Source organism: Colias croceus, chromosome 6, assembly GCF_905220415.1.
Source record: "Colias croceus chromosome 6, ilColCroc2.1".
In the NCBI taxonomy this organism is placed as follows: Eukaryota; Metazoa; Arthropoda; class Insecta; order Lepidoptera; family Pieridae; genus Colias; species Colias croceus.
The window spans coordinates 6473535-6498850 of NC_059542.1; the positions used below are offsets into that span (position 1 = coordinate 6473535).

Sequence of the window (25316 nt, forward strand, 5' to 3'; positions counted from 1 at the left end):
GGTTTTTTGTTCAATAAACTAGTTCTTTAGAGGACAAAATATAGGTACATAACACAAATTCTACCTAAAATAATAATTATTATTTATAATTACTATGTTGGTACTTAACATATTGATACTGTTCATTTAATAAATATAAAATTAAACATTTCATTGCAGAATACTATATACCTAATATTCAATATAAAATAGGAAAGGTTCGTATCCACAACCTCAAACAATAAGTCGCATAAATTAATGTAATGTATTCATAATTCACATATATTTATTACTAAGCCAATAATATTCTTTACTCAATGTATTGACCTTTTACCTTTAAAATAAGGTGTTATTCTTTAACAAATAATATTTTAATAATGTTTGAGTAATTAATATCAGTTTGGACATCGCATCATAGCTTCGGTATTAGATAAATTGCGTAACGATTAGTCAACTATTTTAAGTCAATACGTATATTGTAATCGCCAGCTTAAATAAATTTTATAAAAGTTCTTTTAATAAATTAGATTATGATTTCTCATACCATTCGTACCCTAGCATAAATAATAAAGTAAAAGTATTTTATGGGATTCTACTACAAGAAATACATAGTTTTTGATTCTGAGGACTCACATGTAATATATTATGTATGTTTGTTTTATCGGATTTAGAAACGAACTACTGATGTTATAAACTCATGAAAATAAAAGTTCGAATTACCCATAAATACAACAAGACGTACAAGACTTGCATATTTTTGCCCTGCATGAATGAATAGTCAGAAGTCAGGACATGGGAAGAATTTTTATGATAAAATCAAAGATACTTAAAATGATTCTTGCATAGTTATTTATAGAGGCGGATATGTGGATTAATAGATAAATTGAATATCAATAAAAAAAATTGTCAACATTCATTATAAGTATGTATGAGCCTATAGAATAAGCTCTAGCGGTAGAGCGGTTGGATTATTATTGTGTAAATTTTCTAAATATAGGTAATAAGTGTAGTTATACCTAATCAATTAAATATTTTTTTTTTTAATATAATAAATGAGGTAGGTAATTTTTATCTGTATATTTATTGTTTTGTATTGGTAGTATTTATTTATTACCGTGTTATTATAAGTGAGATGAAACATTTTGTGTTATAGTCATTTTTGTATTTTTTCTATGGTTAATCAATATTTCATATTATGAATCTTGATAACTTCTTAAGATTAGATCAACAGAATTATAAGCGGGAAAATAAACAAGTAAATAATTATACTTCAACGTGTATTTCTATACAAACGTATATCAACAGTAAAAATGTACAAAATATGGCAGTAGGCATCTTTAGTGAGCGACATTATATAGCGGATGCCTCGCTACATAAACTATGGCAGAACTGTACACTGTACAGCCTATATTACAGATCATTCAGTCGGAAAGCGTTTATCTCCTGGCGACGGGAGACTTGGGGATGGATGGACCCTCGGCGTGGTAACCGGTTTCGTCAGCGTAGTAGGTGATGGTTTCAACCTTGCCTTCGCTGTCCACGTAGGAGAATGCTCCACGGACGGAGAGAATTTGGTGGGGCTTGTTTTCCTCATCAAGGGCTTCCTTCACGTCTGCGGTCTCTTCACGTTTGGATCCATCTTCGGTCTCGTAACTGAAAATTATAATATGTATAAGCGTGACCCTTATGTTTGTGTGTTTATAAGTGTTTATTACTCAATTTGTGATGTCACTGTTTATATCCCCAGATAGTTTATGAATTTATGATGAACACCGTTTTTTTAACAATCGAAGCTTCAAAGTTCAAACGTTATTTGTATGTTTGATCTCAACAGCAAGCTTTACTAACTCATGACAGTTAACGTTTATATTTATTAACTAATTATATATGGATACTTCTTTTATAATATCAATAACATTTCTTAGTGTTATCAATAAAACACAGGATATCTGAATCCCAATAGTGAAACCGAATACAATAATAAGATTTACAGTTGAATATTTCTTTCGCTTTCGATCAAACTATTCACCTGAAAGCGTATCCTCCCTCGGGTTGTTGATCGAAATTGGAACGGACGATCTTTACTGGCTCCTTCACTACCTCCGGGACGGGGCCGGCAGCGACGATTGCCACGAAGGCGAGGGCGACAATGAGCTGTGGATAGTTAAGATTTCAATTAATAATACTACAAATTTAGTTTTTGATAGAAAATTTTAAATATAGTGTAGAACACCACGTACCAGTTTCATCTTTAATTGATTTGTTATGGTAGCTTCCAAGTGAGCGACTGATGCCGAAACGCTCGGAGCTAATTCTTTTATACATTTCTCCCGGCTTCTTCATCTAACGTAATGTCAAATGGCAGCAAACATACGCCTTAGTCCGACTCCCCGGATACGTTCACGTATGATCACAAGCATGTGCGTGTTTCTTAGTGTTGGTGTAGGTTCCTCGTTACTTACATATGTCACGCATTCACACAGTGATACGAAGGCTTTTATTCATGACTGTTTACTTTATAATTTGTCACCAAATTCGTAATATCTACTTGAACGGTTTTTCATAATATCATCTTCGGGCCAAGGATTTTAATAAGTTTTTCTGTCATACAAAGATAAAATTCAACATTGTTTAAAATTTAATGTTTAGATGTGTAAATTATTTCATTATTTGAAATAATTTACTTCTAATGTAAAAAAAATCTAATGTTTCTACTAATTGTAAAAAAATGGGAAATGTGAATTTCTAAAACGTGTGCTCGTACATTATTTTCATTTGCTTTACAAGTTAATTCTTAAAAGTATTTCATTCACGTGTGTTTGCATGCATCTGTTTGAGTAATTGTTTTTCTTTTTTTTTTTTATTTTAATCCTTTTTTTAGATAATGTTTATGAATAATATAATATAAACAATAACTGCATATTTAGGCAAAATTATTTGTGTAAAAATCATACTTTAATATAATAGGAAAAAATATTGACATTACATAATAGGTATAGTAAGTATATATAGGTACTTTCAACAAATAATTTAATTTTAACTTAAATTTTACAGCTTAGTTGAGGACCTACATAGCTTTTGGCCATAGGTTATTCTAGTAAATAACTTAAAATTACTTTGAATATCTACAGCAAAGTTTCATTCAAATCTTTACAGTAGTTTTTACGTGAAATATTTACAAACACATATAATAATTATATCCATCCTTAATTCAAGCTTTTGTATTTATAATATTAGAAGGAAAGGATAAAGGCAGCGAAGTTGGGGAGACTTTAACTATGCTTTACTTTGTAAAAGGTAAAAAAATATCAGAATTTTTATTGATTACCTACCTACGGATTCGCGTAGTTGGTAATGACATAGGTACCTACCTATAATATATAATAATATTATATATAATAATTATCTACTTGACTACTTATATGTGTAATATTTTGTTAAATTGTGTACATGATGATTGAAAAATGAATATAATTATAATATTATGTCTGTGTTTGAACACGAATCACTGATGGCCATTCGACAATTCATCCCCATTATCAATGGGCAGCGTTGGGCGAGTAGAGGCAATCACCATAGTGTAGAGGCACAGGTAGAGAGCCTGAATGTCTATGATTGGCCATCGTTGTATCAACGATCGTTTGTTGGGCCAACGCTCTCGATTGTGAAGAGGTTCCATTTTGTTCAAAAATTATAAATCCTTTAATGCGTTGGCATATTTTTTTAAGAACAGTGTAACATAATCTTGTTTAAAAATTTCATAAAAAAATAATTATGCGACCAGTTTTTATTATACACCTATAAATATGTTTTTTGTAGACGAGCAGGTATCTTTAATGAGGGCAGGTAAATTCTTTATTATAATTCAAGTTTTATAGGTCATAATATCTCAAATGCAATCCTATGACCTGCGTGACCTAATAACAATAATTATCATGTTTTATAGCTGACGAATTAATAATATTATGTTTTGATGCATGAAATTTGCGGATTGCAAAAGTATTACCTAGGTACATAGTAATGTACCTTTTATGTGGGCTTCATTTCCAAGAAAATAATGTTCTTTTTTAAAGAATTTTTAGAAGTAAAAAAATCTTGAGTTCGTGTTCCTTCATGATTCATTAACAAACAGAATAATGGGAAATAAATACTTATTGTTTAAATTTTAATTATAATTGCCTTATTAAATTAAAAGGAGCCTAAGAATATTCAAAATTATTAATATCTTTCACCATCTTTTTCATCATCATTCAGTGCAAGGGAATCATATCGGCTTTTAGAAGGTACTTTTCATAGCTAGATGAGTCTTAAAATTACAAGTTAAAGTCTAAGTTTTACTTGCTCATTTTTATCAACAGGAGTGAAAAAATTGTATTTTGAATGTGATATTATCATAAAATAAAACTGTAGTAAAACATACAATAAAACTAGACTGTCTGTTTCCAGGTCAATTTTTGAAATGGTTGGCCACGGTTATCTCATACATATGTTTTACACCACAACTTCTTAAACTTAGTAGTTAGGTAAATTACTTCATAAAATTTATGTTTACACTCACTTTACAGACGTCTTGAAAATTACTTCTCTCAAAAAAATCCCCTAATAAGGGAACACAAGAACACAAGTAAAACTCGCTATTATTTTACTTGCCCATTACAGAAAGATTTAAGTGTTAAAATCTATTCAGTACGTTGGTTAAAAGTTTAAAACCTATATTGACTGAATGTCTGCTCTTTAAATCAGTCAATAAGGTTATTGACTAAGGGTGTCGGTCAACAACCTTATTAACTGATTTTGTCAGATAAAATCAGTTAATACGCCCTTAGTCAATAACCTTAATAACCGTCAATAAGGATATTGACTGGTTCAGGGTTTTGACTGTAACATATACAATAGACTGTCTACACCTTGTCTACACAGTAGACTGTGTAGACATAGACATATTATTATATATAGCGTATATACTTCCCCAATAAATGAACTAGTCATGAGTATTTTTAGTAGTTCCTGAGATGCATGATTGCGTTCAAGCAAACAAACTCTTCAGCTTTATTATATTAGTATAAATTATTATTGAAGGTAAGTATTTAAACATCTCCTGCCTTGTTACTTACTATCTTTAAAAATATGCTAGCTGGCCCGACGAACTTGATTTCCTTAGGAATAAATGTGAAAATATTATCAAACACACATCGATGATCGAAGATAACTATGCATCTTTTATTACGAAACCTTGAAAACCAAAGCAGTATCGGTCGGAAAATATTAAAGAACCGGCAATAGTTGTCTTTTATAAATCAAAGAATTACCTATTTAGATGCATGCCATGCAATAGTCCATACTAATATTATAAATGCGAAAGTAACTCTGTCTGTCTGTCTGTCTGTTACTCAATCACGCCTAAACTACTGAACCAATTTGCATGAAATTTGGTATGGAGATATTTTGATACCCGAGAAAGGACATAGGCTACCTTTTATTGCGAAATATGTACCACGGGCGAAGCCGGGGCGGACCTCTAGTATATAATATGCAAATGTATCTCCAGGTATTAGTAATTGTTTTTTTTTTTTTTCTTATTGAGACAGGCTGACGCGCGCTCTCCGCGGCCCACGTTAATTACAATAATAATATAATAATGATTAAATAACCATTACTGATGTACTTACTTATACTTGAAATAGTAAATTGAACTGCTAATTTGAAATAAAAAGGAAACCATTATGCACATGTTTATGTGTTCATAAAGGTATTTATAAGGTATCTCTTCTGAGCGTGTGTTTGTCACTGAACCCCTCCTTAATGGCTGAACCGATTTTAATAACATTTTTTAGTGGTTTCAGATAGATTCGAGAATGGTTATTTTTTAAATTCAAATATATGCGGAACAAAGGATTATTATAGAAAAAAACGTTTACAATGTCCAAAATAGTGTACCTAATAAAATTGATGACCTCAACAACCAGCAAAACAAAACTTTGTGTGGCGGTCATTTTAAAAAATAACATATTTCATAAGACATATTTTTATAACGTGCTTGGGCACAATATTGTATCAAAGCGTAATATCAAATTGACGCACATAAATAAATTTTCCACAATAATATTTTTACATTCATCTTAACTAGTTTGATTTTTTTTTAATTTACATATAGTTATAATAACTGGTACCAAGGCCCATTAAGTAAAACAAAAAAAAAACTTATAGCTATGAAATATTTAAACCTTGATCATCATATAATTATATTTTATTGATATCATTTATGTCTTGTATCCTCGCCTTATAGCGGTGTTGCTGAAAACTCTACCTTAGCCATTAAACTTTGACTATGTTAACGATTAAAGGAAATAAAAAATGTAAAGCTTTAAATAAAATCATTCATCGTCATCATCATCATCATCAGCCATTAATTTATTTACAGCGCATTATGTTCCCACTGCTGCTGCCGGCATAGGCCTCCCGATTTTTAATTAATGTGTACCTAACCCTCTTAGAAGCTCGCAACGGGGAAGTTAGGTCGATAGAAGATGGGCAGTATATGATAGTTTATGATGCGGTGTGTGTTATAGCCGAAACTGCACCCTGGCACTTCGAAGCGGCCGCCCTGGCGGATGTCTACTGGCGTAGAGCGGAGGCAAGCCCCTCCGGCTTAGAGCTGACCTCCGAAACGCTCGATGCCTGGAAGCAGGAAGCTCGAGACGCGGTGTTCCGAGAATGGAGTCGGGAACTCAACTCATCGTGCGTGGGGGCCTGGACTCTCAGCGCGATAAGCCCGGTGCTAAGAGAGTGGGTAGAGAGAGGGTGGGGGGCACTCAGCTACCGACTTGTGCAGGTCCTGTCGGGGCATGGATGCTTCGGCAGCTACCTGCATAGGATTGGACGTGAATCGGCCCCCTCTTGCCACCACTGCAGTAGCCAACTAGACACGGCCCTACATACGTTAGTTGAGTGTCCAGCTTGGACATCCGAAAGAAGGCCTCTCGAGGGCTTGCTGGGAGCGAACAACGAGCTAACCCTGCATGACCTTGTGAAGATGATGGTCGCTGATGACGCGAAATGGGGTATGGTCGCAGCCTTTTGCGAAACCATAATGAAGGCGAAAGAAGATGCAGAGAGGGCCCGGTAAAATGACCCAGCGGCGGATCCTCTGCGTCGACGTAGAACTGGTAGACGTAGGCGTCAGTATGTCCAACGTCTGCCCTGAAACAAGATCTAACAACTAAGCACAGGGGGAGGTTTACGTAGAGACGAGCATACTACAGATATGCTCGCTGCAAGTAAACGGGCCCCCCCCTGCGACAGAGGGTGGATAGCCCGGCAATAGGGTGGCGTTATCATTATGCGATACCGTCACCTATTGCCAAACTAGGGGCTTGGGCGAGTCGCCCAGTTGCGTCACTCACCACGTAGGCGGCGGGGGTACAAGGCCTGGCTGTTAACCCCTGTCGCCAAAGATGAACGGTGGCCACCGTTGGGTTTTAGTGGGTATGGCTTCATGCGAGTCCCACATACCCCCTCGTGCAGCAAAACTGTAGAGGGGGATGCGTAAATGCATTTCCCAACGTTAAAAAAAAAAGTATATGATAGTTTAATTTAAATTGGAGTTCAACAAATATTACCAAAAGAGCGAATTCATATTTGTTATTTAATTTGATTCAAGTAAAATTTTCCTAATAATCACAATTCGAATCACAATGTGAATGATTTTACCTCAAGACTACTGTGCTTATGAGAACTTGTGTATGTGTGTCTACTGGATTACCTTCTATGTATAAAAATATATTATATTTTGAAGCATGTTTTTTACAAACTGTAAAAAATCCAGTGTAAAGCGTTAACCGGAATATATCTATCGGAATATTAATTCCTCTCGTATCAATAAAACTTGAAAAGGTCAAATGTCAAAAAAAGGTAAAAACGTATAAAACATAATTATAAACTACGCATACGTCGATGCATAATTTTAAATGTTAGAAAAACTTGTCCAGAGAGACACAAATAAAAGTGATGTGCTCTTAACCTTTCCAAAGGTCAGGTCCATTCTTTTTTTCGTGAAATTATAATTCAAGGTCGTTTCGCATATACTACAGTCAGTACGTTGACAAATGTGTGTCAACAAAGTTGTGTAATTTGACAGTATGAACAAATAACAGACATTGAAAATTACTTATTCAACTTTTGACACGAGATGTAACTATTTAAATCGTCTGCTCGAATGATAAGTCTAACACATATTTTATCGTCTCGTTTCAAGAAGTTATTGACCTACACACCTAATTCATATAAATACCTACTGCCTATGAATAGAAAGATTGATGCTAATTGAATTTATGTTTTGTCGTTGTTTAATGTTGTTAAACAATAGATTAATTTTAATTGCTTTGTAACCAGGAGTTAAATTACTCTTGTTACCAAAATTATTATAGTTAAAAATTATCTAATGTTCATAAAATCAATATCAACAAATCTTAACAGTAAAAGACAGTTTGTTTATATATGTATATATTTTCTTCACTTTCACTTATTCATATGTCGTAGACAAATTTTATTTTTTATCGAATTTATTTTTAATTTGTTTAACATATACCTATTGATTGTAATAATGTGAGGTGAAGGACACTGTTGACCACGGTTATCCCGAGGCATGAAATTTACATAATTTTTAAATTAAAGATGAATTTATGAATAATTTGTTAAAGACAGATTATAGTTGGATAATAGAATTCTAATCGAAATGAAATAAAGCAAGTGAGCAGAACACAATTTATTAAAATAAAGAATAAATAAGTACACGCAAAAACTTTCTGTATCACCAAGTGAGACGCATTACATGATCTGTCTTTCGTTTAGAAGTCTTGATAAAACCAAGGAACTGCAACTCGGCCACCGCCCGCGTGAACCTGACCCTGTTTGAAAATAGAAACATCAAAATCACTACATTATTACATATTTAAATTTAAATAAGATTGGAATAAAAAAAAAAAAAACAAATCCATAGGCTTAATTGAACTTCGCTTTACCATAGTATCTTTTTAGGAGCTTTTAGAGCCTTAGCCTAGAGCCTACCGCCTGGCTTAATGGTAATCAAATATAAATAGATTTTAGATTATTCCTTCAAAAGACACATAAAATAACTTGACATTTATAACATGTTTTGTATTCTCATTATAAATGCAGATCGAAACATAAATTCTTAAACATTTTACCCCCTGTGGAATCCTACTATTCTACTAATATTATAAATAAGATAGTTTGTTAGTATGGAAGGAGTTTGTAAATTACATATCATGTATGTTTCCTACTCTGTCACGGAAAAACCACTGAAAAGATTGTGATGATATTTGGCAGTGATGTAGCTTATGTGCCAGAATAACATATATGCAATAGGAATACTTGCTTTTGCTAAACACACACAGCTAATAAAGACAAACAGCTAATATAGAAATAACTTACTGAATATTGACATCCTGAGCTCTATTTTCTTCCTCGCTTTCTGGGCAGAGCACGGCGGCGAACGCTTGCAGCCAATCATAGAGATTTATGTGTTTCCCACACTCCCGGTGCAGTTTGTACGCAAGACTCACATCTGGCAACGTATCTGATACGCTTTCAACCGAAGGTAAATTACAGCATGAACACTGAAATATAATAAATATTACCTAGTTAATAAAAACCTATAAAAACTATAAAACACTTTACCGAAATTGAAATATTACTATATTGTTTGAATTAAATTTGTAGTGGATCACATTCGAGTCTAAAGGAGTCAAAAAAAGCTTTTAACTACTTCATCATCAGAAGCGATAGGTGATGTGGACAAAATTTTTCTTCCTAAATTATATTATTGAGTTGCATAGTTACAACTCGACGCATAGACACACCCCGGACCCTCCATACAAAATTATCGTTTTGACAGTCACACTGTAGAGACTGCAAATGTGTGTTAACGCTTTATGGTTGGCACATTTGCGACTAGCGTAAAAAAAAATTCGCGTTTTTCTGATGAAATACATCCGTAAACAGCATAATATCACAATATTATCATAATATCACAATTATAAGTGGGAGTCGAGCATTGCTTCGGCACGAAATGGGTCAAGCTCGCACCGGGGAAGTTACCACACCCTCACAGAAAACCGGCGTGAAATGGTGGCATATTAACAGTATGCTACCGTGTTTCGTACGGTGAGTGAGGGGTCCGGAGACCCAAAAACAACCCCCAAATATGAACGCGGTATTATCAGGCAGAATACCCCAGGAGGGTACCGGCACCTACGGTGCAGGAGAATCCCTCCCGCAGCGCCTGCGCTGCGGCAGCCCGTCGTATTCTGGGGCGGGCATAATTCCGCTCGGTCATGTGCCAAGGGGTTCGCAGAGCAAGCGAAGAAAATCACCCCCCTCCACTCTCACGGTGGACTTTTGTAACATCCGGGGGCTGCACACTAATTTAAACGCCGTCCACTACCATCTTGAGACGGCTAAGCCGGCCTTGCTCTTCCTGACTGAGACTCAGATATCAACTCCGGCCGACGTATCTTATCTCACATACCCTGGCTTTAAGCTGGAGCATACTTTTGCACCGCGTGCCGGGGTATGCGCATACGTTAGGGAAGATATCTGTTGTCGACGTCTTGGCACCCTTGAAGGTGAGGATCTGTCCATTATCTGGCTGCATATTGACTGCGGCGACCACCCTCGCGTCTATGCTTGCCTGTACAGATCCCACAGCGGGAATACTGGTACCGACCGTTTATTTGAGCACATCCAAGAGATGATCGACACTTTGCTTGTACAGTTCCCTTCTGCGGAGCTTGTGGTTTTAGGCGATTTCAATGCCCACCACGTTGAATGGCTTGGGTCGCGTACAACTGACCACGCGGGACGAACTGTGCACGATTTCGCTCTAGTCTATGGCCTAACACAGCTGGTCTCATCGCCTACGCGAATACCGGATGTGGAGGGCCATACTCCCTCTCTTCTGGATCTTCTGCTGACCACACATCCCGAGAACTATCAGGTCTCCGTCGTGGCCCCACTGGGGTCATCAGACCATTGCCTGATACGGAGTATGGTGCCACTTACGGGTTCGAAACAGCAGACACCTGCAGCTCGACGCCGTGTGTGGCACTACAAGTCGGCAGACTGGGACGGAATGCGTGGTTTTTTCGCTTCCTACCCATGGGGGCCTGTTTGCTTCTCCTCGGAGGATCCCAACGCTTGTGCTGAGTCTATCACTGACGTGGTACTGCAGGGTATGGAACTATTTGTGCCATACTCTGTTGTGCCCGTCGGTGGCAAATCCAAGCCTTGGTTTGGACGTTCCTGTAACATGGCGTCTCGCCAGAAACAGGAACTTTTTCAAGCCTGGGTTGCAGCAACGGCGTGTCGCGATCCAAGCGTTGGTCTCATCAGGAAGAAGTACAACTTTGCCTCCAGATCCTACAAAAGAGAAATCGCTAGGGCTAAATCTAGTTATATTGGTGCACTTGGCGATAGACTAACGCGACTTCCTTCGGGAACAAGGGCGTTTTGGTCCCTCGCCAAGGCCATCCAAGGTAACTTCTGTCGTTTATCCTTTCCACCTTTGCACAAGGACGAAGACTCTCTGGCCCATTCCGCTAAAGAGAAAGCCGAACTCTTGGGCGCTCTCTTTGCTAGGAACTCGACGCTTGATGACAGGGGAAAGACACCGCCGACCATCCCGCGGTGCAACCATTCAATGGCGGATATACGTTTCACACAACGTGCCGTTCGAAACGCTCTCTTTTCCCTTGACATCCATAAGTCGACAGGGCCGGATGGAGTCTCCCCTATTGTGCTTAGGACATGTGCTCCTGAGTTGGCACCGGTTGTAACGCGTCTTTTTCGGCTCTCTTACGCCAAAGGCATTGTTCCGAATTCGTGGAAGACTGCTCTTGTCCACCCAATCCCTAAAAAAGGCGATCGCTCAAATCCGTCTAACTACAGACCGATCGCCATCACTTCTTTACTCTCCAAAATAATGGAATCCATTATTAACAGCCAGCTCATGAGGTATCTGGAGGAGAACCAGTTGTTAAGCGACCGGCAATACGGTTTCCGTAGTGGTCGCTCGACTGGTGATCTTTTGGTGTACCTCACTCACAGATGGGCGGAGGCGGTTGAGAGTAAAGGGGAGGCATTGGCTGTAAGTTTGGATGTAGCGAAAGCCTTCGATCGGGTCTGGCACAAGGCACTTCTAGCGAAATTACCATCTTTCGGACTTCCTGCGAGGTTATGCGATTGGGTTGCCAGCTTCCTGGAAGAGAGGAGCATTAAGGTCGTTATCGACGGTTCTTGCTCTAAGCCTCTTCATGTGAACGCTGGTGTCCCACAAGGCTGCGTGCTATCTCCTACACTGTTTCTTCTGCATATCAATGATTTGTTACAAATCAGTAACATTCATTGCTATGCAGACGACAGTACGGGGGATGCTCTTTATCCCGGCCGTGCAAACACCTCAAAGGAAAGCCTCAATGAGAGTCGAAACAAACTTGTGTCTGAAGTCGAGTCTTCTCTCCAAGAAGTCTCGGATTGGGGCGAACTTAATCTTGTCGAGTTCAATCCCGTAAAGACACAGGTTTGCGCGTTCACCGCTAAACAGACCCCATTTGTCGTAGAACCTCGGTTTAAGAGTACTCCCCTTAGTATATCGCCGAAAATCGGAATCCTCGGAGTTGAAATCTCGAGTGACGTTCAATTCCGCAGTCATTTGGAAGCGAAGGCTAAATTAGCCTCGAAAAAACTTGGTGTGCTCAGTAGATCGAGACAGTACTTCAAGCCGGCCCACCGACTTCAGCTGTACAAGGCTCAGGTGCGACCGCATATGGAGTACTGTTCTCATCTCTGGGCCGGAGCCCCACAGTATCAACTCCTTCCTCTTGACCGCATCCAACGTCGAGCAGCTCGAATTGTCGATGACCGTAGGCTTTCCGATAGGCTCGATCCACTGTCAGTGCGGAGAGACGTTGCGTCTCTCTGTATACTGTACAGAATCTACTATGGGGAGTGCTCTGAGGAATTGTTCCACCTTTTACCAGCCGCACAGTTCCACCACCGGACCTTACGCCGTAAAAACCAGTTCCATCCGCACCATCTGGATGGTTGGCGCTCCACCACTGTCCGCTTCACCCGCAACTTCCTTCCGCGTACGGTGAAACTGTGGAACGATCTGCCACCTGCGGTGTTCCCGAACAACTACGACATTGGGGCCTTCAAGAAAAGAGCGTATTTGTCCATTAAAGGCCGGCAAAGCACCTGTAACACTACTTGTGTTACAAGTGTTTATGGGCGGTGGTGACCACTTAACATCAGGTGGCCCACCTGCTCCTTTGCTTGCTCTGACATAAAAAAAAAAAAAAAAAAATATACAGATACATACAGTAAGGAAACTTCATAAAAAAACTCCGAAATGGCTCACGCACACAAGCAAGTGTGTTTACCATTGCTCTGTGGTGTTTACGAGTATCCTAAGGGTATTGAAGGGGATCGATAGTAGCGGGTGACACATCCACAGATTTTGAATGACAAAGATACGTAGTATAGAAAAAAGTTTAAAGTGATGTCAATTCACATTAAATAAATATTGATTGTTTCAGTTTGTAGCTCTTTCAATAAATATATTTATAAATACCGTATCTGACTACAAGTTAAAAAGAGACTATTTTTTAATTTCTATAGATATAGCATGAGTTTTAAATTATGTTGACATATTTTCTACCAAAATGATAGCTACAAATAGTCACTATTAGGAGTCCAGTCTGTTTAAAGATCGCATCTATTTTTTACGCAATCTAGAAGAGCACAAAAATCGAAAAAATGGAAACCTTAAAAAAATCTTGTTTAAATTTATGTGCATAATTACGTAAATATTAGGGAAGAAAAAGATAGATATTTTAATTATTGTATTTTTATCGATACGTGACTTTACCACTTTGTCAAGCACTAAGCCTGTCAAACTATTTTCTTTTTCATCCTAAAACAAAAAGGTGGAGGCTATGCTCGTATAATAATAATTTTAATTTATTTTTGCCTAAGATTTTTGCATATTTTGTGTTTTTTAATTTAATTTAATTTATCGTTTTAAAAATAATTTAGTAGGTATACCTACATACAAGTATTTTTAATTCTCAAGCAATTATATAAATAAAATCATTATAAATAATTTAGGTACACAAGTGATAACTGCGTTAGAAACAACCGACTTCAAACTTGCACTTGCAAAAATGCCCATAAAATAAAAACTACTGGGCCTATCCGAATAAAATGTCTATGGGACCAATTCGACACCATCCCGCATCGAACAAAAAAAGAATCACGTAAATCGGTTCAGAAACCTCGGAGTAATCGGTGTAAGTACATCACAGATCACAGAAACTAAAGGGAGATATGGTTAGGGGGCGGGGCCGGTGTCGCAGCAATATGCCCAAAAAGAGAACACATGCTGTTTGTTGCATTCAGTTGACGTTCGACCGTCGGCCGGGTATTATTTGACAATGCCGTGTTGTTCCGTTAAAGTTTGTAAAAACCGAAGTGAAACCAGAAACATTTTATCCTTGTTACCTCTGTTAGCTACCACAATCGAGAGTTTTGTACAGGAAATTATTGGGCATCTCATCAAAATAAAGCTACTCACGGAAAATTAGCTTAATAGTAATCACGTGCAAAAATGGGCGATGGATCCTGAACTATTGCGTATCGTCCTTGCAGAAAAATGCGGCCCATTTATAGCATGATCGTGCGGGGTGAGGTAAGTGTTTAATTTTGGCGGGAGGCGGAGAGTGTCCGTTCTTTAGCGTTTAGCTACTATTATGCATTCTGTGGCATAGATAAAAGCATGTTAACCATACAGTAGTCGCGTATCTAAAAGCTAAAAGCGACGTATGAGGTCGCGTAGTCTACAAGAGTATACCATTTTTAAAACAAGTACACAAATAAATTAAAAAGTCTGTTTATTTATTTATAATACTTCATTACTATATATTTTCTATTTAAAATAATCAACAAAACATACAACAATATCTTGTATGATTAGAAAAATCAACTACAACAAAAAAATACCTCTGTTTCAGTCGTAATATCACATAATTCATATTATATGAGGTCAAAAAAAACATATACATAAAAAACCTAGTCTGATCAGTATTTTGCAAACAAAATAATAATACACTTTCAAAATGGTCAGAACATATAAACTTTTTGCACGTACTGCACACCTTTCGTGTGTTTCAATTACGGGCTCTAACGCAGTAATTTCTTAGAATTGGTCCTGCTGTCGATAGCCGGGTTTCTTGGTGTGGAAGAACTAAGAAATCTTTTATTTTGAAGAAAAGGATTCTTGGCAATGTATTTTGTCTGATCTTTTGGCGCATCCACACATGCCGCCAGCTTATGCCGCCGGCTTTATACAATGGTACATTTTCTCGATACCAAAACAAAACTTGATTCAACCAAAAGCCGCGCGTGCCGCAGGCAGAGGCGCTACTCGCGTATTGACTCTTGAACTCGCGTATTGACTTTCGGTACGCGGAATCTAATGCTTTACGAATGTCTTGTCGTTCGATAGACGCCAATTGCAGTTCATTCAACAAATGGTACCTACCGAGATTGTGAATGTTTTTTCATCTTGATTGAAAGATGAGCTAAGTCGTCAACGCCCGTTTCAGTCCAAGCACTCTCACCTCCGTCGGCCGCGCCCGCTTCAAATAAAAGACACGGAAAACAAAATATTTTGTTGCTTTCATGTTCATCACAACCACACAACCATGGTGTTTTCACATACCTATTGTTCGGATTTAAACACACGCGTATATGTTTTCGTTTTTGTCGTACATTTTTGCGTAAGGTCAAGTTCAGGCCGTGGCGGTCCCTTAGCTTTCAATTCAAGCCGAATTTGTAACGTTTTAACACACTTTTTAATGAACGCCACATTATAATTGTCCATTTTAACACTCACAAGTAATACTGATAACTACAGGCTATTTCAACAGTCAACACGTATCTTATGATTTTAATTCGAAAATTCCCGATTATAGGTACATTCGCGCGCGTGCAAGTTGACTAGTGTTTGTTTATATTTGAGTGGCAACGTCGCGCAATCGCTGTCTTGTGTACGGGCGCGCGGTAAAAACGAACCGGCAACGTTTGCGGGAGCGGCGCTCCGAATTTTGCTATTTTTTCATAGAAAATCTTCTGTTTCACGCGCAGGACTCTGACAAAACTATCTCTTTCACTCCTATTGGATTTCGTATTAGAAAATGTACTGAATATTTTTTCATTGGAGCGCAATCGTGAGCGCTCCGCTACGCGCGTTTTATAATACAGTATTATACCTACAGGTGTATGGAATGATGGATATATTCATTGGTATTGCCAGTAGTTTTTTACGATTACGATTGATTTTAAATAGTAATAATTAATATTAATAATGAAATTAAGGAGTATGATTTTATTATAATTATTTATGGGAGTTCACTGCACCAGCGCTCCTTAGGGCGAGCCGCCTCTGGCCGCAGGTAAAAGAGGCAAATGCCCTATGCACTCGCATGGCAATTTCATGGCACTTGCATGGCGTGGCAATTTTGAGGAGCTCCTGTTGCATAACTACGCGCACCTGACTCTCCGCGTTGCACTGAGTGCATGCGGCAATTATTCAACTTAGAGTACCTACACGAAGGATGAAATAACTGGAGAAATTAGATTTTTAGAAATTTGTATTTTTGTATCACTGGATTACACGTGTAGACCACGCGACTACTGTAGGGTTAACATATTATTAAAAGTGTAAGCTTGAACGATTTATTTTTTTTATAAATTTGTATCGAAATTGAATATTATTCTTAGAAAATATTACGTATTATTAATGTGTATAAAATAATTAAATATGTAAAATTGTTAGATAGAGCATGAACTTGTACAAAATGAACATATTTTACTTAATAATTATTCATAAAGCTGCATAATACATATCTTACTAATAATGATAAACATGAAAGTTTTTGGAAATGGATATGTTTGTTTCACGCTACTACAAAACTACTGAATGGGTTTCAATAATATCTATGCAAGCCTGCAGATCCGTCCGCGGATGAAACAAAATAAACCAACTATTAACAATATACTATTAACATATTCCTATTAACAAGAGCGATAAAATTTATTATTTAATAGCATATTTTAATAATTATTTAAAGTTAAATTCTTTGAAAATTTCAAATGTTTATGAATGATTTATTACACTATAAATATATACTTACTTACTTACTCCTCTGGCGCTGAAACCCCAAAGTGGGTCTTGGCCTCTGAGACGAGAACTCTCCATCTTTCCCGGTCCTGAGCGGTCTCTTGCCAGTTATTATTGGCTCGTAGCACGCGCAGGTCCGCCTCTACTCGATCGCGCCAGCGATACTTAGGTCGTCCAACCGGCCGTTGGCCCAGGGGTCGCCCCAAGTATGCCCTCTTCAGTCCTCGTTCCTCACCTATTCTTTCTACATGACCGAGCCAACGGAGCCGTTGTGCTTTGATTTCTCCAAGTATATTTGGCTCGGCCATTAGTTTTTCTAGTTCGGCATTTGTTCGGACTTTCCAGCTTCCGTCCTCTCGTCTGGTGGGACCAAAGATCTTGCGAAGAAGCCTTCTTTCGGTGACTGAAAGCTTGCGTTCTTCATTTTGGGTCAGGGTCCAGGCTTCACACCCATACATAAGTATTGGTCTTATGACCGATTTGTATATACGCAATTTGGTGTTTTTGCTCAGAAGCCTGGACGCGAGCACCTTATGCAAAGCTGCACCACATTTCAGGGTATTTTGGATACGGATATTAATTTCTTCCTCCCTGGAATGTGAGTCAGTTATAGTGCAACCCAGATATCTAAAACTAGCAACTCCTCTGTACGTCGTATCTCCAGCCTGTAGGTCTTGGCGTTGGGCTCGTGTATCTCTATACCGCTTCATGTGGAGATATTCCGTTTTGTTGGCATTGATTTTTAGTCCAACCTTTTCCGCTTCTTCTTTCAAGATACTCGCGGCTTCGCTCACTTCATCGCGGGTTTCACCTAACAATGCGAGGTCATCAGCATACCCAATCACCTTATGTTTTCCATTCAGTGTCACTCTCCAATCCAATGCAAGCATTTTACGCAGGATATATTCCAGTACTAAATTGAATAGCACAGGTGACAGGGAATCACCTTGTTTTAATCCGGTGAACACCGCAAAGCCTTCTGTGAGTTCTTTACCTACCCTTACATGCATGCTACTCTCCCCAATAGCCACCTTTATTAGATCCACCAGTTTGATTGGGATACCAAGCTCCTTTAAGATAGCAAACAGGGCGCCTCTATCAATGCTATCGTATGCCTTCTCAAAGTCCACAAATAGCGCGTGCATGCTCTGAGCATATTCCCACCTCTTTTCCATTATCTGTTTGATAAGGAAAATCTGGTCGATCGTACTTCGGTTCCGACGAAACCCACACTGATAATCGCTGAGAATTCTTTCCGCGTAAGGTTCCAGTCGATCTAGCAGTATGTTCGAAAAGATCTTATACGCTGTTGGCAACAGAGCAATCCCGCGGTAGTTGCTACACTTTTTCTTGCTACCCTTCTTGTGGACTGGGCATATTATTCCCGTATTCCAATCTTTCGGCTGTATCTGTTCATCCCATATCTTTCTGAGGACTTCATATAACTTGGAATGCACCACCGCTCCACTTTGCTTCCACACTTCAGAAGGCACGCCGTCAATACCTGGTGCTTTGTTATTTTTCAGTCGCATAATTGCCTTGTGCACTTCTGCGAATGTGGGAGGGGGTACATCTTCGTAATTGTCATCCTTCTCCCTGATGATTTCGGCTTGAGGAGGTGGGCAGTTGAGTAGGCTCTGGAAGTAATCTCGCCATGCCATCTTAATATCATCGCTGTCGGTGATGAGGTCCCCATTAACGTCCTCCAGCATTTGCGTAGTGGGTTGATAACCTTTTTTTGTGGTTTTCACTTCCTTGTAAAATTTCCTCGATTCACCAGCGCGTATAAAGGTCTCCATATTTTGTATGAGGCCATCGAGATGCTGTCTTTTGGCTCTGCGGATCGCTTTCTTTAGCTGTGAGCCGCATTCCATGTACTTTACGTTCCATTGCCTGTCCTGCTCTGCCAAGATCTTATAATGTCTTTTTTCTACCATTTTGCCTTCACACTCTTGGTTCCACCACTTCCTTCGCTTTTTCCTTTTGACTTCCCCTAAAACTTTAAATCCGATTTCTTTTGTGGTATTCTTTATTTTATCCCATACATTGTCAATGCTTTCCGTAGTATCTAAATCTTTGAATCTATTGCTTAACTCTAATTGAAATGTTTGTTTTATATCCTGTGTTTTTAAATTATCTACATCAATCCTTTAGTCTGCCTGTGTTTTCTTACTGATCTGATTCTAAACTTTAGTTTAATTCCTAACATGTAGTGATCACTGTCACAATCTGCTCCGCGAAAGGTTCTAACATCCTCGATGGTCCTTTTGTGACGCTCATCAATCGCTACGTGATCGATCTGGTTAATGGTGTGTCCATCCGGGGATCGCCAAGTTCCCTTATAAATGTCCTTGTGCGGAAACATAGTGCTTTTGATCACCATAGCCTTGGCTGAAGCAAAACTTATGAGTCTTAACCCATTATCGTTTGAGTTTGCATGTTTGCTATGTAGTCCGATTGTGGGGACATAAATCGTCTCTCGTCCAACTTTGGCATTAAAATCCCCAGTACTATTTTAATATCGTAGCCCGGTAGTTGGTCGTATAGTAGTTCAAGCTGTTCGTAAAACTGATCCTTGGTTTCGTCTTCCGCTAATTCTGTTGTAGCGTATATGTTTACCAAGGATATATTAGCAAATTGACCTTTGAGGCGAAGTACTGATATTCGGTCGGATATACCATCGTAACGAATGACATTATGGATGAAATCTTTGGCGACTATGAATCCAGTACCATGTGTATGGTGTCCAGCGTCATTACCGCTATAAAATAATATCACGTTGTCGTCAAGTAGAAGACCTCAACACCAGGGCGCTAAGGCGCGAAACCTGGAAACTTTTGGTGTCGGAGGCCAAGATCCTCTTTGGGTCGGTGCGCCGTTGAAGTAAGTAGTAAGTAAGTAAGTTGTCGTCAATATTGCACTCCCCTTTGCCCGGCCATCTTACTTCTTGGAGTGCAGCTGCTTTTATATAATATCTGAGCAACTCACAATTTACCTGGTAGACGGCACCAGGCCGAAACAGAGAGCGAACATTCCATGTAGCTAATCGTAGGTCCTTTAAACCATGCCTTAAGTCGTCGTTTTTGTGATCGGATTTTCTATTTCTCGTACTCAGTTTCGTAACATAAAGATTTTTACGTGGGAGGGGTGTTAACCCGCCGCACAACCCCCATATTGCTGGAGGACCACACCCATCGTTGGTCAGCGAGTCCATCGGACTTAGCCGGTAGCGTAGCTGGGCTGTACTACCGACCATCCCCCCATCCGCCACCCGGGGGACGCTCCCCTACGCCGCGAGGGCCAGCGCGCGATAAATATTTAAAAAAAAATATTATATTCTACATTAACATACCTGTAAATAATACGATGGGTTACTGAGTGCCATGTGTAGAGCACCGCGCGGTGAACCAACAATCTGCTTCTTTACATTTGACACTTCGGTAAAGAATACAATTTCATGAAATGTTTGCGTGTGCGGCGGAAGAAGACCTTAAAATATAAATAAAGATATTTTCCTTTTTTCATGATTGTTACTTTGTAAGTCTTAATTACAAAAACATAATGTTATAACGAAAATAATTAAGTGAATAGTTAGCTGTGTAATACTGTAAAAAAATCATACAGAAAATTTAATGTTGAAGCAGTTGCTGCATAATATAATACAAGTGTCATTTATAATTCTATGATTCATTCAAATTTGTTTGAAAAGCGTTTATGCACAATACCTGTGAGTTTTAACTAGCAAAAATGCACAAGAGAATAACTAATTTGTGTTGCCTATAAAATTTTATCATTTTTATTATTGTAATTTTTATATTTTTGTTACTTTTTCATTCTATTATTACCTTTTTTAAACATTCCTTCCAAATAACTGACAAATCTTGATCTTATCATTTCAAATTCCGATTGTATTCTATCCACTCTTGTTGCTTTGAGCAGTTTCTGTAATAAAAAAAATTCAAGAATTATGTTGTATTCAAAAATGCTAGTTTTGAAATAGAATGCATAAGACATCTTCTAGCTTTTCACTCAGGGCTTTCCTCATTTAGATTACTTTTTTTCCAAATCTACCTTGCCTATAATAAGTATTATATGATATTATAGCATTCCTTACCTCTTTCAATTTATAACGATTCCCCGATTTGAGGTCCATATTTTCCAAATCATTTTCAATTTCCATTTCATCATTATTACTTGATTGTATAGTTTCATTACTTGCACTTTCGATTTGCCTCAGAAACGTTATGAGGTATACTCTAACACTTTTTACAAAGTCCTCTCCTAACTCTGTACTAATATTGACTTGATTATTTTTCGATGGCGTAGAGCGTAGAGGTTTTACAGGTGATATAGTTTGTAGAACATTGTTAACGACTTTAATAGCACTTTGAATGCTGTCTATCAATTTGACTTGCGATTGAAAACCTAATAGCTGCATACATTCTTTGAAACCTTCTGTTTCTGTTACGTGTTCCACAGCACATCTGGCGTATATTTCACGTATCTGCAATTCAAACATTTTAAATATAATCAGTATATGCTAGCTGAAAAAAGTGACTGATAACTATTATCAGTCAGTTTTACCAACTGTTTTCATAATATAAATTACTTTTAGAATAGAAGTAACTAACTTCAAGAGTAGTACGAGTAAGTACTTACTGACTTCCCTAGTATATTTTTCGGTAGATCCTTCAGAAAAGATGCAAGCAATCTCACACATAAATAAAAACTATAAACATAGTCATGCAGTTTGTGCATTTCCTTCTTTAAGACTTCTCTGAAGAAATTATTGTCTTCAAAGAGCCCAATCTTAGTGTGACAGTCTTGCACTTCTAAAAATGGTCGGAAAGATAACAGTTGTCTTATGTTCTCTAAGTCTTCAGAAGATAAACTCGCAACCGCTGCATCGATACTCTCTCTGTCACAGCAAAGTGATTTTATATTGTCACCGTAATAATGATCCATCATGCAATACTGAAACATAAGTAGCAATTATTTATTTGTAATTATTATAAAAAAAACCTAATAAGATACAATTTCAATAAAATTCAAGACTCCTTAAACTTTACCACATTTTTATTGATTGAAATTAAAATTTAAAACTAAGAAAAATGCAAATATTATGAAATTCTTAACAGTCTATTAACTATTTAGATTTATAAAACATTTTTCATTGACTTAGTATATAATATAATATTTACCTTAATACTTTGAATGAGACCAGTAACAGAAAAATCGTAGAACAAAAACACATCTGTCAGTAGTTCAAAAGCTTTTCCCGATAAGTGAAATGGGCTGGTGTGAGTCAGAAAAACATTCTCTAATACCTGTAAATACCATATTATACAGTAAATAAGGGATGATAGTAATTATAACATATACAGACAAGATATTGATTAATGCAACAATTTTTTTTTTTTATTTAAACATATATGTTTTAATTAAAGACATAAAAAACTTACAAAATATAACTAAAAATACAACTACAACTAAAAATAATATAAAATCATTTAATACCAACTAACTTTACAACTAAAATTAAACAAACATACCATGCAAACTTACTTGATTCATATAAACATGGGAAGGATGGGAATGAAATACTTTTATCAAAAGTTTGGAGGAAACTTGATATGGGAACGACTTATGCAATGCTGACACAGATGTAGCAACACCAAAAACTAATACTATGGGCAGTACAGCTACATACGAACTAAAAAGAAAAAAAAATCATAAAAAAAAACAAAATGTATAAGTATTCACTAAATGCATACAACAAATTAGGTATCAGACATACAATGATCTCTTACCTTACGATCATAACAAAGTCTTGTAATATATTACAGTTAAAGCTTTCAAAGTCAGGTATAATAATAATTAAAGTTTTCTGTACAACAGCATGCTTCTTTTTCTTTGGTGAACATGTTTCCTGTTTGTTTTTATACCAATTAAACAATGTCTTCATTGTACAGTGACTCTTCTTAAGCTTAGGCTTTGGTACAGAATCCTCATCAACACTCTCCACAGAATTATCCTGTAAATAAATGAAGCATATAATATTATAAGGGCATATTTATACCTCCAAGGCCGGCAACACATTAGCAGTGGCCCTAACATCGCAAATGCTTATCTGTGACCGTGACCCGCCAGCTCATGTTCCCGCTCAAGCGATAAAAAAAAGCATTGCTGGTTATACTATTATTTATTAATGCACTTAAATATAATCTTGGGTATATTTTTACATAAAAATATATATTTAAACTTACAAATTCATTTTCCCCATTAATCAGTTGCCAAACTGCACTTTCCACTAAATGTTTCACAGATGAAGCATCTTGAGAATTGACCATAGCTACATATGGGGTCACTTCTTCCCTACAAAAGTTATCTAGATTGATGTAAAGTTTTTATTCTTGAATGTAAATAATAAAGGTACAATTCAGAGATGTTCATAGAAACAAGTGGTGTCGCTTGCAGTTTGCTGTTGCAGTTTGCGGTCTGCGGCCCATCTTGGACTTGTACCTTTAGGCTTCTTATTTAACAAATTTAAGGCATGGTAAAATAATTAGCACAATGGTAAAATAAAGAAGAAATTCATACCTCAATATACTAATAAGAGATTTAAACTGGTTCACATGATCAGGTTGGTTGACTCCAGTTAATAAGGTGGCACTTGGTATAATTCCCTCTAAACTATTTAATTCATTGTCTTGATAGGATGTTTTTAAATAACTTACAATATCATTCAGTAAAGTACTATATGTCTTTTCATGTAGTTCCTGTTAATTGAAATAAAAATAAAATAAAAAATCTAGTCACCTACCCAATATTTATGCAATGTGATTTAAATAATTACCTTCAGCTGCATCTCAACAGAATCCCAGTTATTCTTAAATGTAACAAACCATTGCTCCTTTGAAAAAATAGCATCAAACATAGAAAGCCGGTGCTTTTTCTTAGACTTCTTTACATTTTTGAATCCATTTGGAAATAAAAACACTCCCTGTAATTATAAAACTCCAGATAAAAGAAACAAGTATAGTAAAAAAATGGTTCATTTAATGATTGTTAGCTCATAATTGATGATATTTTTACCTTAGACACTGAAATTGTGGATTCCATGACAATAACATATACCTACTTCTTACGTATAATTATTGTTATACAAAACATTGATTCTTAACTTCTATCGTAAAAGTTATATTAGCAAAAGTTTAGTTAACCACTATTGAATAAATACAATTTCCATTAAATGAAATAGGTTTTAAATTTAAATTTAAATTTATACTCGCACTCACAGCCAGTTACAGCTTGATATTTTGTTTTAACATTTGACAGCTTGACATTTGACAAATGACAATTGACATTAAGAATATAGATTATTGAAATAGGAATAGAGTGGTTTCGCCGTTTATCCACATAAATATAGAAAATGAATCGTATACCTATATGTAAAAGTGGTGCGAGACAAGTCATATTTAAAGTATTTCAGCTTTGTTTGACCGAATTTCAAGCAGAAAGCTTGCAGAAAGATACAGTTTACGGATTTGAACGATGCACTATGGCCTATGGGAACAACTGGGAACAACTCTGAAATGATTGAAATCGGGAATATATATTCAGCTATTTCACAAGGAGGTCGATAGATACCTGTGTAAATGAAGCAGCTGAGTATTTTTTATAGTCAAAATTCTTCGCACTGCATGAGCAAAATAACCTAACCAAGAAGGAGATGTCCACTTTTTGTATGGAGTTTGTTCCACAGCCGCCATCTTGAAAATAGTGGTTGAAATGATTTTTACGATATATCTCTTAAACTATTTATCTGATAAAAAATATTGTTAGTACATATTATATTTTGTTGCAAATTAAATTCTCTACATATTTAGTCCAACAACTTTTTGTCGTTGCGTAGTTTTAAAGATTTAAGCATCAAAGGGACTTATGGACAGAGAAAGCAACTTTGTTTTATACACAGGTTTTATACTATGTAGTGATGTTGTTAGAAATATATCGAAGATAATATATGCTTTCTTGACTGCTCCGGCGCTGCAGAACGTGGCGCTTGCCCCCGTGT

At 37.0% G+C, this 25316-nt stretch overlaps 3 protein-coding genes across 3 annotated transcripts; 1 reads left to right on the top strand and 2 right to left on the bottom strand.

The window, feature by feature from the left end:
- Positions 1-1239: 1239 nt before the first annotated feature.
- Positions 1240-2328, bottom strand: LOC123692311 (larval cuticle protein 1-like). Its single transcript, XM_045637045.1, has 3 exons — positions 2220-2328; positions 2009-2133; positions 1240-1632 (listed from the first exon to the last, which is right to left on the bottom strand). Exons 1-3 carry the CDS (start codon positions 2226-2228, stop codon positions 1416-1418), a joined length of 351 nt encoding a protein of 116 aa, XP_045493001.1. The 5' UTR covers positions 2229-2328; the 3' UTR covers positions 1240-1415.
- Positions 2329-6517: 4189 nt separating this feature from the next.
- On the top strand, positions 6518-7105 carry LOC123692668. The gene has a single exon (XM_045637439.1). The coding sequence runs from the start codon at positions 6518-6520 to the stop codon at positions 7103-7105; it is 588 nt and encodes a 195-aa protein (XP_045493395.1).
- Positions 7106-8728: 1623 nt separating this feature from the next.
- Positions 8729-24547, bottom strand: LOC123692287 (origin recognition complex subunit 3). The gene is made up of 13 exons (XM_045637011.1): positions 24335-24547; positions 24096-24242; positions 23840-24018; positions 23506-23614; positions 23050-23273; positions 22805-22952; positions 22441-22566; positions 21899-22213; positions 21354-21743; positions 21085-21181; positions 20592-20728; positions 9433-9617; positions 8729-8885 (listed from the first exon to the last, which is right to left on the bottom strand). Exons 1-13 carry the CDS (start codon positions 24359-24361, stop codon positions 8789-8791), a joined length of 2181 nt encoding a protein of 726 aa, XP_045492967.1. The 5' UTR covers positions 24362-24547; the 3' UTR covers positions 8729-8788.
- Between the last annotated feature and the right edge of the window lie 769 nt (positions 24548-25316).